Genomic DNA, 20,886 nt, shown 5'->3' with positions numbered 1-20,886 from the left:
TAAAAGCTTAATTTTTTTAATTAAAAGGAAGAACAAAAAGAATTAAATTACTTTAAAAATATTATTATTCCCTATCACAAATTAATGATCAGAGCACCATAGCACTGGGTGCAGGCTGCGTGGAAACTCCTTTTAATAGTGTTTTCCAGAATTTCACCTTTGGTTAGGATGTGGAAGGACATGCCAAACAATCCCTCACACTGTAGTAACTAAAGAAATGAAGAATCTAAAAAAATAAAAATAAAATAAAATAAAATAAAAAAATAAAAATAAATAAAAAATTTTAAAGATAAAGAAGTTTTTGGATACAAGTATGTCTAAAGGAAATAAATTTCAGAAAGGGATGTGCCTTTCTAGGTGAGCACAAAGCAATGCTAATTTAGCTGCTGGGAGCATTTTCCAGCTACAGACATCAGATGGGCATTGGATTGGGCCTGCCATAGGCAGAGGGACTTTGCTGAAATAAAAAGAAATCATCAGAGAATTTAATGGTCATCTGGGCTTGTGTGGCAGATTTGAATCTGGAGAAGCCTCAAATGCAAATCTGATTCACCCACTGCCTATGATTTTGCTGAATGTGAGGTGAGGCAAGAAATCAAGGACTTAGCTAGAAAGGCACACAGATATCACCTTATTGGGATGCTTATATCCCAAAATGCTGCTAGAGGGATGGCCCTATATTATAGGACAATTCTCACTCTAAAGACGTGAAACCAGAGGTAAACTAAAGTTCAACAATGCTGCCACAAAACTCTCGCTTGGGTCAACTCCCAACTGAATTGATCATCACTCAGTCTAGCTATCTGACAAAGGAAAAACATAGTTTTTCTGTGGGAAAATAATACTTTAGTCTCTACAATTATTTTATACACAATTTTTAACACAAAAACAAACTTCACAAGTCATGATATGAAATAGCTAAAGATCAAGAGAAAAAAACAAACTCCCAGATGACCTAGATGTCATAATTAGCAGAACAATAAAAATAATTTCTATAAATGTTTAAGAGAAAATAGACAATATGACAGAAAACAGATGAAAAGATGAAGAATTCAAGCAAAGAAAAATGTAGTTTTAGTGAAACCAGATTAGATACGCTAAAACTAAAAAAATAAAATATGTGAAATTAATAACTCATTGGATAGGTTTATCAGCAGACTGAACAAAATCAAAGAAAAAAATCATTGATCTTAAAGACAGGCCAATAAAATGTATCCAAACTACAGCACAGAAAATAAAATTAATAAAAACAGAACATAAGAGATGTGTGAGGCAATATAAAATTGATGTGGGAAACAAAGGCAAAAGAAATGTAACTTAAAATCTCCCTACAGGGCGCCTGGGTGGCTCAATCATTAAGCATCTGCCTTCGGCTCAGGTCATGATCCCACGGTCCTGGGTTCGAGGCCCACATCAGGCTCCCTGCTCCGCAGGAAGCCTGCTTCTCCCTTTCCCACTCCCCCTGCTTGTGTTCCCTCTCTCGCTGTGTCTCTCTCTGTCAAATAAATAAATAAATAAATCTTTAAAAAATTTTAAAAATAAATAAATAAAATAAAATCTCCCTCCAGCTTGCAGCCCACTGATACCTGAAACACATAGAGCGTGACCTTCCTCAAGGAGCTTGTGGCTGCCTTAGTGCCTTCATGTTTAAAAGTAACCTTATCTTAGCAGCAGCTACCCCTCAAGGTCCTGAAAGCCTTGCTTCCAGATTCCTTGGAGACTTGCGCTATCCCTAACCCCCACTAATTAAAGTATACAATCAGTCACTCCTCACAATCCCAGTATAGCTCTTTCTGCCTAAGGTCCTGTCCCATGAATAAGGAAGGAGTTAAGGTATAGTCAGAAGAGATAGGAGGTCCCTGAATCCGCAGACTAGGCTCTGAAACTACTCCTGGCAGATGGAGACACTGAGACAGAGCTGAGCAAGAGATAAGGGAACAAAACAAGACGGCACAAGCTTCCCATCAGTTCTCAATAAAAGACTGCACTAAAAGCCCTCAGTGGCAACCCATTCAGGGCCTCTCTCACTCTAGAGAGTTTTTTCTTTCCTTTCTGTTTTCACCTTCACTTAATAAACTTTCACGTCACCCTTTTGGGTCTGCGAGATTCATTCTTCAACTCCATGAGACAAGAACCCTGCAAATTCTGCAACAAAATAATCTAACATACATTTAATTGGAGTCCCAGAGGGACCAGGGAGACAAAATAGGTCAGAAGAAATGTTTTGAGATAATTACTGAGAATTTTCTAAAGACATCAATCCACAGATTCAAGAAGTGCAGCAAATCCAAGCAAGATAAGTACCAAACAAACACCACAAGGCACACAGGCAAAGAAAAATATTAAAAGAGCCAGAGGGAAAACACATGTTAAATTCAGACACACATAAATAAGACAAATACCTGACTTCCAACTGTAACAATGAGAGCCAGAAGTTAATAGAAATAATATCTTTAAAACAATGCAGAAAGAGGGGCAGACCCCTGCCAATCTGGATTTCTATATCTAGTGAAAATAATTCTTAAGAAATTAAGGCTAAATAAAGACATTTCAAACCAACAAAAGCTAAGAGAATTAGTTGCCAGAAGACCCACATGCACACAAGAAATACTAAAGGAAGTTCTTTCTGTTGAAGGAAAAAGATCTCAGATGAAAGCATGTATCTGGCTAGAAAGAATAAAAAACACTAGAAAAAATTAACAGAAAGGACTTTTTTTCAAATGCTAATACCAAAAGCAAAAAATAACACTGTATTGTGGAGTTTATAATATGTAGAAATAAAATACATGATGACAATAGTACAATGGGCAGGGATGAGTGGATAATAAAATAACACCACTTAAAGATTTTATGTTGTTTCTGAAATGATGAAATACAAACTTAAGGTAAATTGTAATAAGTCAAGGATGAATATTATAACCTGTGGAGTGACTACTGAGATGCTAGAAATCCAACAGAGAAGATTAACAGAGTAATAAACACTATCTGAAACCCAAAAGGAGTCAGTAAAGGAAAAATAAAGGAATATTACACATATTAAAAAGCAATATGACATAGTAGGTTTTTTCAAAAGCCCTGGCTCCCCTTGCCTCATCTGCAGGTGCACTGAGTCACTTGGCCACACACCTCACAGCACTGACTCCTAGTAGTAGTTTTCAAACTGGAAGCTGTGGATCCATGCATTGATTGCTATATTCATAGGACAAGAATTCTCCATGACAATGTTAAAAGTTCTGTATTTTCATTCTGATTTTTAAAAATCCTACTAGCATACCCTGAATCATCTTGATAATTACCTGTGGTATAATATAAAAATATATATGGTCTTTATTCCCAGTCCGTGGCACAGGGCCCCTATAACCCTTAAAATTTCCTGAGTGACAAGAATATCTTTGTTATTCTTAATGAGCCCTTGTCAGTCACACCCAAGTTTGTGCTGATGAGGCAACTTAGGGTGGGGACCTTAGATAGCCTCAGGATGAGGCCAGTCACAGGAAAGACCCAGTGTTTAGAGGGTTGGAACTTTCAGCCCTACTTACCAGCCTTTGGTGAATGCACTGGGGTGGGGGAGGGAGGAAAAGGGCAGGAGACTGAGCTCTGTAAAAACTCTTGAACAACAAGATTCAGAGAGCTGGTTTGGTGAGCACATTGAAGTCCAGGGAGAATGACATACCCTGAAGCATGCTGCCACCCACCCATACCTACCTTACCCTATACATCTCCTTCCATTTGGTTCTTCCCAAATTGTATCCTTTATATCTTTTTTTTTTTCTTAAGTAGGATCCACACCCAATGTGGGTCTTGAACCAACAACCCTGAAGTCAAGAGTCTGTATGCTCTACCACTGAGCCAGCCAGGCTACCCCTGCCCCAGCCCCAGGTTGTATCTTTTATAATAAACGTAAGTAAACTGTGTTCCTGAGTTCTGTGAGCTATTCTAATGAATTATCAAAACTGGGTGGGGAGGTTGTGGAAACCCCAGCCAGTCAGAAACACAGGTGGCCCAGGACTTGAGACTGACTGAAGTGAGGGGCAGTCTTGTAGGACTGAGCCTTTAATCTGTGGAGTCTGATAATGACTACCTGAAGTTTGTGTCAGAATTGAGTTGTTGAACATCCAGTTGGTGTCCAGAGAAGAGAACTGGTTGTTGGTTTTGGAAAACACCCTAGAGTCACATTAATCTGATACCGCCATAGGATGTATATTAGCATTTGAGTTTGAAGGTTTAAAATTTTTAAAAAGGCTAAAAAGTAAATGATGCCTTTAAGCCGAGTGATACCTTAATGATATAATAGCTCAAACAAATTGAAATTTTCACAGTAATATCAATAGAGAGATGGGGTGGAAGAATTGAATCATCAAATGGAAAAAGGTAGTTTATACATGCTGAACTCAAGAAGTATTCACTATACATTTCACCATAGAAATTGCCACTATCTACAATAGCCAAATTATGGAATCAACCCAAGTATCCCTTGATAGATGAATGGATAAAGAAGTGGTATATATACACAATGGAATGTTATTCAGCCATAAAAAGGAAGGAAATCTTGGGCGCCTGGGTGGCTCAGTTGGTTAAGCGACTGCCTTCGGCTCAGGTCACGATCCCGGAGTCCCGGGATCTAGTCCCACATCGGGCTCCCTGCTCGGCGGGGAGTCAGCTTCTCCCTCTAACCCTACCCCCTCTTGCGCTCTCTCTCTCACTCTCTCTCTCTCTCAAATAAATAAAATCTTAAAAAAAAAAAAAAAGGAAGGAAATCTTGCCATTTGCAACGACCTAGATGGAGCTAGAGAGTATAATGCTAAGTGAAATCAGTCAGAGAAACACAGATACCATATGTGGAATTTAAGAAACAAAACAAATGAGCAAAGGGAAAAAGAGACAGACAGAGAGAGAGAAACAAACCAAGAAACAGACTCAGACCTATAGAGAACAAACTGATGGTTACCAGAGGGGAGGTGGGTAGGGGAGTGGGTGAAATAGGTGATGGGGATTCAAGAGTATACTCAATCACGATGAGCACTGAGTAGTATATAGAACTGTTGAATCACTGTATTGTATGCCTGAAACTAATATAACACTGTATGTTAAATACCCTGGAATTAAAATTAAAAACTTAATTAAAGGGACGCCTGGGTGGCTCAGTCGGTTAAGCGGCTGCCTTCGGCTCAGGTCATGATCCCAGTGCCCTGGGATCGAGTCCCGCACCAGGCTCCTACCTCAGCAGGGAGCCTGCTTCTCCCTCTGCCTGCAGCTCCCCCTGCTTGTACTCTCGCTCACTCTCTCGCCCACGCTCTCTCTCTCTAACAAATAAATAAATAAAATCTTAAAAAAAACTTAATTCAAAAAATTTTATCTTGATTTTACATTACATAACAGCTATAAACAGCAGACACTTATTCTTATGTGTATATATATGTATATATATGTACATTTTAATGTATAATTTAGATGAAATTGGAAATGCACATGGTTTGTTTCCTCTTAAAAAAAAAGCATATTACTGGGCGCCTGGGTGGCTCAGTTGGTTAAGCGACTGCCTTCAGCTCAGGTCATGATCCCAGGGTCCTGGGATCGAGTCCCGCATCGGGCTCCCTGCTCTGCAGGGAGCCTGCTTCTCCCTCTCCCACTCCCCCTGCTTGTGTTCCCTCTCTCGCTGTGTCTCTCTCTGTCAAATAAATAAATAAAATCTTTAAAAAAAAAAAAAAGCATATTACTTAAATATGAGAAATCCTTATGTGAACTATAGGATGTTTTGCCACTTGCAGTTTACCATCTTTTCTACCTGCTAGAGTACACAATAGAATTACAGTACACATTGAAGCAAATATTAGAAATCACATGATAGGAAATAAAAGTACTCATTCTCTTAGAAAGAACATTATCTTTAATCTGAATCTTGTTAACATTGGTATCCTATAACAGAAGATACCAGAATTTACTCATCCTCATGAACGAAAGTGGCCAAAATAGGGGTTTATCCTCCAAATAGAATAATTTAATGCATTTAAAATGATTGAGTCATCAGATAAATTTATTTGCAGAATAAGTCATTCTCACAGGTTTACTTACATGATAGTCAGCTTCAGGAAGTTTAATACCAGGAAATAGGTCACTAGTTATTCCATTAAATAAGGGTATATCATGTGATAGAAACTTCGGTTCATTTACATCTTTAATTGACCGAAGAAGCTAAAAATCATCCAAAAAGTGCAATATAAGTTACTTGCCCATATTGCCCACCCTGCCCACCACTAAAAGTCAAAGTTCCTCTCACATCTCTCTATGGAATCCCCATACTAAAATGCCAACACTATGCTTATCAAGCCAGAAGGTCCTTGGATTCATATAAAGTATAATGAATAACATAATCCCCAAACTACTATTTCAACCTCACATAAAAAGGTTCAAAACCAACAACTCTCTTATTTGCCTATTTATAGCTCCTTATCAACTTTCCTAAAAAAAAAAAAAAAAAAAAATGTATCTTGTACTGAGGCTTTCATAACGTATATATTTAACACTTACCAGTATATCTTCATTTTCATTTGGAAATTTTAGTTTTAGGTTTCCAGCAGCCACTAAAACTGCTTTTACTGCTCGCATTCCATAGTCATAATGAAATTGTGACGAGAGCTGTTCTGAGCAAAGCCTGTAGGTCATCACTATTTTCACAGACAGAGGTTTCGCATTCAAAAATCCATAGGAGTAGAGGGAGATTTCTGCTATGAGGGCATAGTTTGGAACCATCATAGCCACTGTTCTAAAAAGAACCTGAAGTATATAATGAATGAAATCTATTACTTATATAACGGAAACCATTTTTAAAAGCTGAGTACAAGTATCCCAACAGAATGTGGTGATATTCAAGCTTATTCCCCTAATGCAGCACATTTTCATTAATCCTATAATTTTTTTTCAGTAGCACCATAATGGTTTCATGTACTTTAATATGCATTAGATGCCTAAAAAAGTTTTTAGAGGTTTACCTTGTAGGTAATGGCAAAGGTAAAGGGGAGATTTACAAATATATGTGAGGAAATGATACCATTTTAAGTGGATGGTGCTGTTAGATTTAATTAAATTTACACTCTTGCAAGATATTACCTTAAGATTATCTGGTAATTCAGAACGTCCCGCATAGCCAGGGTTCATGGTAATGGCTACAAAGCAGTTTGGATTGAGCTTAAGCTCTGTCCCTTCAAAAACAAACACTTCCAGCTTCTGTTGAATGGCTCTCTGAATGCAAAGGATCTGTTGAGCTACCACTGACAGCACTTCCAACTCAATCCGATTAAATTCATCAAAGCAAGCCCAAGCACCAGAAGAAGCCAGTCCTTTAAAAAACTAAGAACAAGGAAAAAGGAGGTGAGTTTTCTTACTAAGGGGCATCATTTGTTAAACAAATATTTAATCTTTTAAGTCAAAACTGAAAACCAATAAACCCCCAAGTATAAAAACAATGTCTTTACCCCTAAAACTGAGGTTTAAGCAATGCATAAACATTCAAATAATGTGAATTCGTTTCAGTTTATCCAGTTGGACCTAGCTGTAAGTTTATAACATTCAATATGCAACTTTACCTTTCCCATTGCTAGATAATCTAGCCCATCTGAACAGTTGAACACCACACATTGGACTGCAAGAGCTTTAGCCAAGTCCTTGCTGGTTTCAGTTTTTCCTGTGCCTGCTGGCCCCTCTGGAGCTCCTCCGAGGTTCAAATAGAAGGCACCTATCTGAAGAGAAAAATATATGTGAAAAGAAATCCATGCTTAACTGAAAAAAAAAAAAGAAAGAAAACCTATAATAGACAATTGCTTACAAAATTGACTTATGCTTATTTGTAGCTTCAAAGGAGCAGTAATAGAATTATATCGTTCAGTTAATTTTTAGCATGCACTTTTCCAGCTGCACAAGGAAAAGTGTATTATAATACCTCATGGGTATCCCATTTGCCTTTACAAACAAAGAGAATCTAGCCTTAAGGTATTCACATTGGGTCAGAAAGGTTTGATTAGAGATGGTTGTGGAGACAGTTGTGGAGATCATTAATGACAATCTCCATGGCTGTCTGCCAAGAGCCAACACCTGCAAATGAGTGTTGTAAATGGGGGCCCATCAGTTGGAAGAGAAACAGATGACCTAATACAGAATTTTGCTCAAAATTCACCTGGCTATGGTACTCCACTCATGGTATGTTTTCCATTTTCTCCATTCCTACAACACTGTTCTGCACTTCTCTTACTGGCATGATCACTTTCAACCTTGCATTACACTTAATTTTGTAGACTGTTTTTCCTCTCAATTAGTCTTTAAGTTGCTTGAGAGCAATGTCACCAATTTCTGAATTCTTTCTGGGTCCCCTGAAGGACTAGAACAGTGGCTGGAAATTTTTAGAAGCATATAAATTACAGTCAATTCCAACCATGGAGTTTCTTTCAAGAAAACTGGTATGAGAGTTAAATATGAAACCTAACTCCTTTTAGAAAAAAAATAGGGTTAAGGGACCAAAGTTGTACATATGGTACAGGTAAGGCATACGTGGGAGCTCTCTGTACTTTCTGCTTAAGTGTTCCATGAACCTAAAACTGCTCTTAAAAAAAGTCTATTAAAAAATAATTTAATAAAGGGGAGGAGCAAGATGGCAGAGGAGTAGGAGACCTAAATTTCATCTGGCCCCAGGAATTCAGCTGGATAGGGATCAAACCATTCTGAACACCTACAAACTCAACAGGAGATCGAAGAAAAGAATAGCAACAACTCTGAACGGAAAAGCGACCCCTTTCTGGAAGGTAGGACATGCGGAGAAGTGAATCCGAGGCAATATTCGGGAGGATAGACGGCAGGGGGAGGGGGCCTCCGTTGGCCACTTCTGGCAAGTGATAGAGCAGTGGAGCACAAAATCGGAACTATTAGAAGTCGGCTCTGCCAAGGGATGTCACTCCATTGGCTAAGCAGGGGGTGGAACCCTCGCTGGGACAGTGTGGTCTCAGGACCCTCGGGGTCACAGAAAGACAAGGGATGCCTGAGTGTGGCAGAGCTCCCAGGTATTGGAGCAGGGAAGCCAACTGCAGAGACAGAGCCGAGGAGTGGGCTCTCAGCTCAGGGTTGCCATAAACCATGATCTGCGGCACAGTCAGGCCACTGCTCCTCCAGCAGGGACCCAACGAGCGGCAGATCAGGGGAGACTCCCCTTCCTGCCCCGGGAGGAGCGGCGCAGGAGCGCACCACAGGGATCTGCTGGGTTTGGAGATTCCAAACAGGGTCGTGTGCCAGAGATAGAAATGCTTGGTCACAGGCCGGGTGAGCACAGAGTGCGGCCGGAGACCGGGGAGACGGGAGTGACTGACTGCTTTTCTCTGGGGGCGCACTGAGGAGTGGGGCCCTGAGTTCTCGGCTCCTCCAGGGTGGAGACTGGGAGGCCACCATCTTCACTCTCATCCTCCAAAGCTGCACGGAAAGCTTGCAGGGAACAAAAGCTCCAGAGAGCAAACCCGAGCAGATTACTTAGCCCAGACCCTGCAAGGGCAGGGCAATTCCATCTCTGGCAAAGACATTTGGGAACCACGGCAACAGGCCCCTCCCCCAGAAGATCAGCAAGAACAGCCAGCCAAGACCAAGTTTACCTATCAATGAGAATGGCAGAACGCCAGCGCTAGGGGAATACTGCACACAGAATTCATGGCTTTTTTCCCCATGATTCTTTAGTCTTTCAAAGTTAATTTTTTTAATTTTCTTTTTTTTTCTTTCTATTTTTTTCATTGAATTTTTCTTCTTTCCTTTTTCAACCAACATCTTATCAATTCCTTTTTAAAAATCTTTTTTAATTTTCATTTTAGAGCCATATTCTATCCCTTCATTGTATTTAACCCTATTTTTTGTATATATATGTTTTTCTTTCTTTAAAATTTTGGGATACGGTTTCTTCTAACAGACCAAAATATACCCTAAATATAACGTATGACGTCCTAATCTCCCGCCTGATCACATTCTCTTTTAATTTTTTTCATTCTTTTTTCAACCAACTTCTTACATTAACAATTCCTTTTTTAAGATCTTTTTTAATTTTCATCTTTACATTCATATTCCATCCCTTCATCGTACTTACCCTTATTTTTGTATATATATAAGTTTTTCTTTCTTTAAAATTTTGGGAGGCAATTTCTTCTAACAGACCAAAATACACCCAAAATCTACTGTGCGGCTCTATTCTATTCACCAGCCTGATCATATTCTTTTTTTTTTCTTCCCCCTTTCTTTTCTCCCTGGTTTCAGGTCTCTTCTGATTTGTTTAGTGTATACTTTTCTGGGGTCGTTGTTACCCTTTTAGCATTTTGTTCTCTCATTCATCTGTTCTCCTCTGGACAAAATGACAAGATGGAAAAAGTCACCTCAAAAAAAAGAACAAGAGGCAGTATTGACTGCCAGGGACGTAATCAATATGGACATTAGTAAGATGTTGGAACTAGAGTCCAGAATGACGATTATAAAGATACTAGCTGGGCTTGAAAAAAGCACAGAAAATACTAGAGAATCCCTTTCTGGAGAAATAAAGGAACTAAAATCTAATCAAGTCAAAATCAAAAAGGCTATTAATGAGGTGCAATCAAAAATGGAGGGTCTAAATGCTAGGATAAATAAGGGAGAAGAGAGAATTAGTGCTATAGAACACCAAATGATGGAGAATAAAGAAGCTGAGAAAAAGAGAGATGAACAACTACTGGAACATGAGGGGAGAATTTGAGAGATAAGTGATACCATAAAGCAAACAACATTAGAATAATTGGGATCCCAGAAGAAGAAGAAAGACAGAGAGGGGCTGAAGGTATATTGGAGCAAATTATAGTGAATTTCCCTAATTTGGGGAAGGAAACAGCCATCAAAATCCAGGAGGCACAGAGAACCCCACTCAAAATCATTAAAAATAGGTCAACACTCTGACATCTAATAGTAACACTCACAAGTCTCAGAGACAAAGAGAAAATCCTGAAAGCAGCTCGGGACAAGAGGTCTGTAACCAACAATGGTAGAAACATTAGATTGGCAGCAGACCTATCCACAGAGACCTGGTAGGCCAGGACGGACTGGCATGAAATATTCAGAGCACTAAATGAGAAAAATATGCAGCCAAGAATATCCAGCTAGGCTGTCATTGAAAACAAAAGGAGAGATAAGCTTCCAGGACAAACAAAAACTAAAAGAAATTGTTAACACCAAACCAGCCCTACAAGAGATATTGAAAGGGGTCCTCTAAGCAAAGAGAGAGCCTAAAAGTAACACAGACCAGAAAGGAACAGAGACAATATACGGTAACAGTCACCTTACAGCCAATACAATGGCACTAAATTCATATCTTTGAAGAGTTGCCCTGAATGTAAATGGGCTAAATGCCCCAATCAAAAAACAGGGTATCAGATTGGATAAAAAAAAGAAAAACAAGACCCATTGATATGCTGTCTGCAAGAGACTCATTTTATACCCAAAGACACCTACAGATTTAAAGTGAGGGGCTGGAACACCATTCACCATGCTAATGCACATCAAAAGAAAGCTGGGGTAGAAATCCATGTATCACAAATTAGATTTTAAACCAAAGACTGTAATTAGAGATGAGGAAGGACACTATATCATACTTAAAGGGTCTATCCAACAAGAAGGCCTAACAAATTTAAATATCTATGCCCCTAACATGGGAGCAGCCAATTATATAAGCCAATTAATAACAAAACCAAAGAAATACATCGACAATAATACAATAATAGTGGGGGACTTTAACACCCCCCCTTACTGAAACAGACAGGTCATCTAAGCAAAAGATCAACAAGGAAATAAAGGCTTTATATGACACACTGGACCAGATGGACTTCACAGATATATTCAGAGCATTCCATCCCAAAGCAACAGAATACACATTCTTCTTGCGTGCACATGGAACATAATCCAGAATAGATCACAACCTGGGTCACAAATCAGGTCTCAACCAGTACCAAAAAACTGGGATCATTCCCTGCATATTTTCAGACCACAATGCTTTGAAACTAGAACTCAATCACAAGAGGAAAGTTGGAAAGAACTCAAATACATGGAGGCTAAAGAGCATACTACTAAAGAATGAATGGGTCAACCAGGAAATTAAAGAAGAATTTTAAAAATTCATGAAAACAAATGAAAATGAAAACACAACTGTTCAAAACCTTTGGGATGCAGTAAAAGCAGTCCTAAGAGGAAAGTATATAGCAATACAAGCCTTTCTCAAGAAACAAGAAAGCTCTCAAATACACAATCTAACCCTACACCTAAAGGAGCTGGAGAAAGAACAGCAAATAAAGCCTAAAGCCAGCAGAAGAAGAGAAATAAAAAAGATCAGAACAGAAATCAATGAAATAGAAACCAAAAGAACAGTAGAACAGATCAATGACACTAGGAGCTGTTTCTTTGAAAGAATTAATAAGATTGATAAACCCCTGGCAGACTTATCAAAAAGAAAAGAGAAAGAGCCCAAATAAATAAAATCATGAATGAAAGAGGAGAGATCACAACCAACACCAAAGAAATACAAACAATTATAAGAACATATTATGAGCAACTATATGCCAACTAATTAGACAATCTGGAAGAAATGGATGCATTCCTAGAGATGTATCAACTACCAAAACTGAACCAGGAAGGAACAGAAAACCTAAACAGACCCATGAACAGTAAGGAAATTGAAGCAGTAATCAAAAATCTCCCAACAAACAAGAGCCCAGGACCAGATGGCTTCTCAGGGGAATTCTACCAAACATTTAAAGAAGAATTAATACCTATTCTTCTGAAACTGTTCCAAAAAATAGAAATGGAAGGAAACTTCCAAACTCATTTTATGAGGCCAGCATTGCCTTGATCCCCAAACCAGACAAAGACCCCATCAAAAAGGAGAATTACAGACCAATATCCCTGATCAACATGGATGCAAAAATTCTCACCAAAATACTAGCCAATAGGATCCAACAGCACATTAAAAGGATTATTCACCATGATCAAGTGGGATTTATTCCTGGGCTGCAAGGGTGGTTCAACATCTGCAAATCAACCAATGTGATACAATACATTAATAAAAGAAAGAACAAGAACCTTATGATCCTCTCAATAGGTGCAGAAAAAGTACAGCATCCTTTCTTGATTTAAACTCTTCACAGTGTAGGGACAGAAGGTACATACCTCAATATCATAAAAGCCATCTATGAAAAACCCACAGCGAATATCATACTCAATGGGGAAAAACTGAGAGCTTTTCCCCTAACGTCAGGAACACGGCAAGGATGTCCACTATCACCACTGCTATTCAACATAGTACTAGAAGTCCTAGCCTCGGCAATCAGACAACAAAAAGAAATAAAAGGCATCAGAATCGGTAAAGAAGAAGTCAAACCCTCACTTTTTGCAGATGATACGATACTTTATGTGGAAAACCCAAAAGACTCCACCCAAAAACTGCTAGAACTCATACAGGAATTCAGTAAAGTGGCAGGATACAAAATCAATACACAGAAATCAGTTGCATGAACATGACAGAAGAAAGAGAAATTAAGGAGTCGATCTCATTTACAGTTGCACCCAAAACCATGAGATACCTAGGAATAAATCTAACCAAAGAGGCAAACAATCTGTACTCAGAAAACTATAGAATACTCATGAAAGAAATTGAGGAAGACAAAAAGAAATGGAAAAATATTCCACGCTCATGGATTGGAAGAACAAATATTGTGAGAATGTCTATGCTACCTAGAGCAATCTACACATTTAATACAATCCCTATCAAAATACCATCAACTTTTTTCAAAGAAATGGAACAAATAATCCTAAAATTTGTATGGAACCAGAAAAAACCCTGAAAAGCCTGAGGAATGTTAAAAAAGAAAAGCAAAGCTAGTGGCATCACAATTCCAGACTTCATGCTCTATTACAAAGCTGTAATCATCAAGATAGTAATCATCAAGATAGTAATCATCAAGACAGTATGGTACTGGCACAAAAACAGACACACAGATCAATGGAACAGAATAGAGAGCCCAGAAATGGACCCGCAACTCCATGGTCAACTAATCTTCGAAAAAGCAGGCAAGAATATCCAATGGAAAAAGGACAGTCACTTCAACAAATGGTGTTGGGAAAACTGGACAGCCACATGCAGAAGAATGAAACTGGACCATTTCCTTACACCACACACAAAAATAGACTCAAAATGGATGAAAGACCTAAATGTGAGACAGGAGTCCATCAAAATCCTTGAGGAGAACACAGGCAACAACTCTTCAACCTCAGCTGCAGCAACTTCTTCCTAGAAACATCGCCAAAGGCAAGGGAAGCAGGGCAAAAATGAACTACTGGGACTTCATCAAGATAAAAAGCTTTTGCACAGCAAAGGAAACAGTCAACAAAACCAAAAGACAATCGACAGAATGGGAGAAGATATTTGCAAATGACATATCAGATAAAGGGCTAGTATCCAAAATCTATAAAGAACTTATCAAACTCAACACCCAAAGAACAAATGATCCAATCAAGAAATGGACAGAAGACATGAACAGACATTTCTGCAAAGAAGATAACCAAATGGCCAACAGACACATGAAAAAGTGCTCAACATCGCTCAGCATCAGGGAAATCCAAATCAAAACCTCAATGAGATACCACCTCACACCAGTCAGAATGGCTAAAATTAACAAGTCAGGAAATGACAGATGTTGGCGAGGATGCAGAGAAAGGGGACCCCTCCTACACTGTTGGTGGGAATGCAAGCTGGTGCAGCCACTCTGGAAAACAGTATGGAGGTTCCTCAAAGTGTTGATAATAGAGCTACCCTATGACCCAGGAATTGCGCCACTGGGTATTTACCAAACAGATACAAATGTAGGGATCTGAAGGGGCACATGCATCCCAATGTTTATAGCAGCAATGCCCATAGTAGGCAAACTATGGAAAGAGCCCAGATGTCCATCAACAGATGAATGGATAAAGAAGATGTTGTGTGTGTGTGTGTGTCCTGTATACACACACATACACAAACACATACACACAATGGAGTATTAGGCAGCCATCAAAAAAATGAAATCTTGCCATTTGCAATGACGTGGATGGAACTAGAGGGTATTATGCTAAGCGAAATAAGTCAGTTGAGAAAGATAAATATATAATCCTACTGATATGAAGAATTTGAGAAACAAGACAGAGGATCATAGGGAAAGGGAGGGAAAAATGAAACAGGATGAAACCAGAGAGGGAGACAAACCATAAGAGACTCTTAATCTCAGGAAACAAACTGAGGGTTGCTGGAGTGGAGGGGGGTGGGTGGGAGGGATGGGGTGGCTGGTGATGGACATTGGGAGGGTATGTACTATGGTGAGCACTGTGAATTGTGGAAGACTGATGAATCATAGACCTGTACCTCTGAAACAAATAATACATTATATGTTAATTAAAAAATTTTAAAATAATAATTTAATAAAATACATTTTGATTAACAAATCATATTTTACATTTATTAAAATAAAACAAGTTTATTAAAGGCAGTATCAATATTTTACCCATCTTAAGTTTATAATTGCTATACTATTAGTGCCTATTAACTCGATTGCTGGAAACCTCAGGTTCTCTCAAAATGCTTACAAATGGGTTCCCTTTATTATGGATAATAGAATGTTTTTTCATTGTCTAGTGTTCTAGACAAGTGTTTAATGGGATTCTGATCTTTCAACTCAAAGCTATGAGCTTCCCCAAGTATTCACAGCTTCTGATTTTTCTGAGATCCCAGATAGGACACAGATGCTTGAGATTCATTTACCCAACAAATATTTAGGGACTGTGTACTTGTTCACCCCTAGAGTAGAGAACAAGACAGACATGGTCCCTGCTCTCTGGTAGCTTCCTGAGAAAGTAGAAGGTTTGGTGAAACATTTTATCCTAGATGCACTGGCACCCTTTACTGGCCATTGCATCCAACCCCCCAATTGCTGTATCAGCTACAAATAGCTCAGAACTGTCTTTTTCTCCTGAGAATTGCCCTTTATTAATAGGAGCTACTTTATCCATAAACACCTGAAAGCTTACTCACACGCCTGTTACCCTTAAAACTGTCAGTTAGCTTACCAGCAAAAATGGGTTTATTCAGGAATAGCAGACAAATGCAATTCAGAACATGCAAGCTACTACGAAACCATGGTTGTCTAGAGAACAAAAGAGAGGAATGCTCTTTTATAGAGGAAAGGGCCCGATGGGAGAGGCCGTTATAAACAAGAAGTCCATTGGAGGAAACTGGGAGTTCCAAGTGTAGTAGCTTTTTATTGGCTGAGTTGTGATAGTCTCTTATTAGCTGGGCTCTTTCTGGACAAGAAGAAAGTCCTTATTCCTGTCTGGGAAGTCAAGTGCATGCTTTTTCCTCTTGGTTTTGCACAACAAGTGGCAGTAGAGCTTGAGAACTTCTCCTTCTGGTCTCCGAACTCTATTTTAGTGAGGTTTCCCTTTCTTTATTTTTGTACCCCTAGCCCCAGGGGTGACTGATAGCCAATGACCATAAAGGGATATAAAAGGCCCCTTTGCCTTAAAGTGGGGTACCCCCATGATGCCATTCATGCTCCAAAGCTCCCCCATGAGATCAGGCTAAGGCTATACTTCTGTTGAAATTACATCTTTATTTAGCTTTCCCCCCTATTTTCCTCACTTCCCTCCAGGTTTTTACTGAGGACATCCTCAGTAAATCATCTGCCCAAGAATCCCCATTTTGTCTCTGCTTCTAGAGAACTCAAGGAGACTTTAATTTTACTTACTCAGCACAGATGGATTGGTGTTTCTTGATGCTTCTTCTCAATTCCCAGGTAGGGTTGCCAGATTTAGCAAATAAAAATGCAGAATGCCCAGTTAAATTTGAATTTCAGAGAAACAATGAATAATTTATTAGTATAAGTATGTCCTGTGCAATATTTGGGACATACTTATACTAACAAATTATTCATTGTTTCTCTGAATTTCAAATTTACCTGAGAGTCCCATATTTTATCTGTCAACCTTATTCCTGGGTGGTTTGGGTTTTTTTGTTTTTGTTTGTTTTTTATAGTCATAGCTTTATCTTCCATAGCTTCTCAACAAGCACAGACCTTACACATTTCACACCCCCTACATTTCAGCTTTCTCCCTCCTTTTCAACAGAACTAACTTTGAGTTCTAAGGCTCAGATGGACTTTACTCATCTTCCTGTCATGTCTCCCAGAACCCCACTGCAAAAACTCATACCATTTTCTGAAGCTCCTATTTTCTCTTTAAATCTCTAATACCTTCTTTTTCTAATTATCCCCAATGGGAGTGACTCATGATTTTCAAGCATTAATATCCAAACACTCTTGTATTCTACAAAAGCATCCAGAAGTAAATATTCATTACTATAATTTCATATAAAGGGATTTTGGGATTAGGAAGGGATAGCTCTATTCAACTATTACAGATAAGAGAATAAAATGAGGATAGCCATGTTAAATTTGGATAAGAAAATATGACAACAAACCAAAAAGTAATTTTTAATGTATGAATTAAAATAATTTAAATGCATACCAATGTTCTGTAACACCTGTCAGTTAGAGGTGTAATGACAAGTCGAGGTGAATTACCAAGATATTCATAAGCATATTTTACATTGCAATTAATGATACGAACTCGAGCATTTTCAAATTCCCAATAATATCGAAGCTGAGCAAGCCACTGGAAATCTGTATCATGGGACACACCTAGAAAGAATAAATTAAAACAAGACACATAATCCTGAAATGGAAAAATAATTTGAAAAATAGGTATCCTATCATCTTTTATAACAGCAAATAATTTGTTTTCCAATTTATAAAAAAGATCATGTAAAATAAATTCTGTTGAGAGAGAAAAAGATGTATAGTATAAATCTTTGTTTCTAGAAGCTATTAATATTTTATCTTTAACATTACAGGAAAGAGTCACATACCCATATCAATCATGTCCATGACCACATCTCTGGCATGGACATCAATTGTAACCAAAGCTCCCAGAGTAATCCTGGTCTGCTTAGACAGTTTTCCCCTTACCAGCTCTACAATATCATTTAGTTGATTCTGAAGTTCCTTATAGTACTTCTTTAATGCCTACAAAATAAAAAAGCAATTAAACTAATGGTATATAGTATCTAAAACATGTATTTTATATACTCTTTTACAAGACAATTCTGACTTCATAATATATCTTAATATAGAAATGAATTCTAGAACAGAATGACTTTGTCTAAGCTTCATAAAATACAAGAACAGGTTTCCAAAGAATTGTATAATTTTAATGCTAGGTGTACAAACTGGTGGGAAGACTGCCTTTACAAAGAATAGATAAGCTAACTAAGAAACATAGCAGTAGAAAAGAATGTATATGTAAAAAAAAAGCTTTGGGGCACCTGGATGGCTCAGTTGGTTAAGCATCTGACTCTTGATTTTGGCTCAGGTCATGATCTCAGGGTTGTGAGATCAAGACCCACTTCAGACTCCATGCTGGGCATGGAGCCTGCTTAAGATTCTCCCTCTCCCTCTGCCCCTCCCCTGTGCACGCTATAAATAAATAAATAAATAAATAAATAAATAAATAAATAAATAAATAATAAATGCTTTACCTCTGTCCCACCACTTATAACTTCCTGTGTCTCAGAAGTCCAGAACATTTGAGAAACACAAAGTACAACTTGGCCAGGCCACTCTCGAACCCAATCTTTTCTTGCAGATTCTGGATAAGCCTGAGTAATTAAAATGCGTTTCTAACTTTAAAAGATTATGGAAGGAATAAAAAGCTAAATGTCTAACAATAGGGAAATAACAATATTTGGTACATTCATAGGCTAGAACATCACATAGTCATGAAAACTTTCAGATGACTATTTAAAAGAAAAATTGTTATAAATTATATTTTAAAATTATTTGTTTATTCATAAAAGAGTAGAAAAATGAACATTAATATGTTAACAGTTATCTGGAAGAATTTAATTGTTGATTATTCTCAAAAGTGATTTCTATATGATTTTTATGTTGCTTTGCTATGGGGAGTTGTCAAGTTTTCTATATAGAATACATATTATTTCTATTATAATGAAATATAAGGGTTTTATTAATCTGTAAAAAAAAGTCAGTCTAATAGATTATGTATTGATGCTGATTTAATTGAAAAGGAGACTACACAATCTAGTGGAGGACTGGGTTAGTAGTTAGAACCCTTGTAGGATTTATCTATAGCTTTTCTAAAAACTTATATGACCAGAGTATACAATCTGAACAATTAAATATTTGTTGAATTATACATAATTTAACAATCTGTGCTTTTGAGTTCAAATTATACTCTCATTTCTTTCTAACATTTTTATGTTCAAAATGCATTTAAATGGATTGAGGGTGAAGTTTAACCTTAAAAAAAAAATAACATGCTTCAAGTGATAATAGATTCAAATTATAAACTGAAAAAACTGCAGAACAAAATTTGAAGTTGACACTAATGGGAACTATATTTTTAATACAATAACACCATCTTGGAAAAAATAATGTTGAACGTAAAGATATAAACTTAAATGCATTGTATTAGCAATATTTGGAAATAAAAACAAGTGACAAGTTTCAAAGAAGGATAAGTTTCAAAGAATGTATGAGCCATTGCTAGGTACATAGAAGGTAAATTTCTATACTAATTAAGGAAATACTTTCATGGATAATGTTGATTTTTTTCCTGCATATTTTAATCTGTTGGGGATCATAAATAGAAAAAGAAGAGAAAAGGTCAAGTTTTACCTGCAGGAACATTGAAACTGAATAGAATAGCCACTGCAATAAAATGAGCTTCACCGTGTGAAAGAAAAGGGATACGTCACTCATATAAAGTAAGTTTGCTGGATTTTAAAAGGCTGCAATGCCTTTTAAATGCCTTTTTTTGAGAGGGGAAAGATGGCAGAGGAGTAGGGGGACCCTATTTCAACTGGTCCCGGAATTGAGCTGGATATCTACCAGACTTCTCTGAGCACCCATGAAACCAGCCTGAGATGTAAGAAGATCTGGATCTCTACAAACAGAATATCGCAGGCAGTTGGTTTTGAGGTACGAAGCGGAGAGCTGTGATTCTGCGGGCAGATATCGGAGGATAAACGGCAGCGGGAGGGTGCCTGGACGTGGGGATCCTACACAGCCGGTGAATGACAGCGTCCTGCGCTGTGGACAGGCACAGACTGGCAGACCGGTAGCGTGGGGAAAGGATTTTAGGGCAGCCCCCGGGGTGGAAAACCCGGCGCGCACGCGAACTGCAGCGCCCCCCCCCTCCCCGGCAGAAACCCAGAGCAACAGTCGCGCGCACGGGAACTGCAGCCTCCGAGATGGAAACCCGGTGAGCCGGGGTCGCGCAGGTGAACTGCAACCCCTGGGGTGGAAACCCCAAGTGGTGGAGTTGCGCGCGCGCGTGAGTTGGGAGCGGCTGGCGGTTTTAGAAGCACAAAGGGCAGAGACGTGCCCCGATCTGGAGGCAGGACTGGGAGTGCTGCGGAGGGGCGCACAACCCAGGATGCTGCAGTTTATAGCAGCATGGACAGAAACGGAGGGAGTGTGGCCTGGAGGGCTCACTGAAGAACAGACTGTGGTCTCTGCTCTGAGGCAGAGGGTTGGAAACGGTCTCTTCTGCTCTGACTTGCGGAAGAGACACGGAAAGCTGCCAGGGAAAGGCGCCAGAGAACAAAAGCCCCAAAGACTGATTCCCACTGAGCCCATCCCCCACCACAGGGGGGCAGGGCAAGTCCGCCGAACAGGGTTGCCTGAGTAACAGCGTGGCAGGCCCCTCCCCCAGAAGACAGGCTGGGAAAACAAGAGGCCAGCAACCCCT

General features: G+C 38.8%; 1 protein-coding gene across 1 annotated transcript in view; it reads right to left on the bottom strand.

Moving 5' to 3' along the window:
* Window positions 1–20,886, bottom strand: part of DNAH12 (dynein axonemal heavy chain 12) — a 226,315-nt gene that overhangs the window by 134,575 nt on the left and 70,854 nt on the right. The window contains 7 exon segments of the mRNA XM_044916801.1: window positions 6,073–6,192; window positions 6,529–6,774; window positions 7,108–7,347; window positions 7,584–7,736; window positions 17,584–17,756; window positions 17,984–18,140; window positions 18,653–18,772. Coding sequence (XP_044772736.1) covers window positions 6,073–6,192; window positions 6,529–6,774; window positions 7,108–7,347; window positions 7,584–7,736; window positions 17,584–17,756; window positions 17,984–18,140; window positions 18,653–18,772 — 1,209 coding nt within the window.

This window comes from Neomonachus schauinslandi, chromosome 1 (assembly GCF_002201575.2).
Source record: "Neomonachus schauinslandi chromosome 1, ASM220157v2, whole genome shotgun sequence".
Taxonomy (NCBI): Eukaryota; Metazoa; Chordata; class Mammalia; order Carnivora; family Phocidae; genus Neomonachus; species Neomonachus schauinslandi.
Note: the sequence above shows the minus strand (reverse complement) of the source record. Positions and strands in the feature narration are given on the sequence as shown.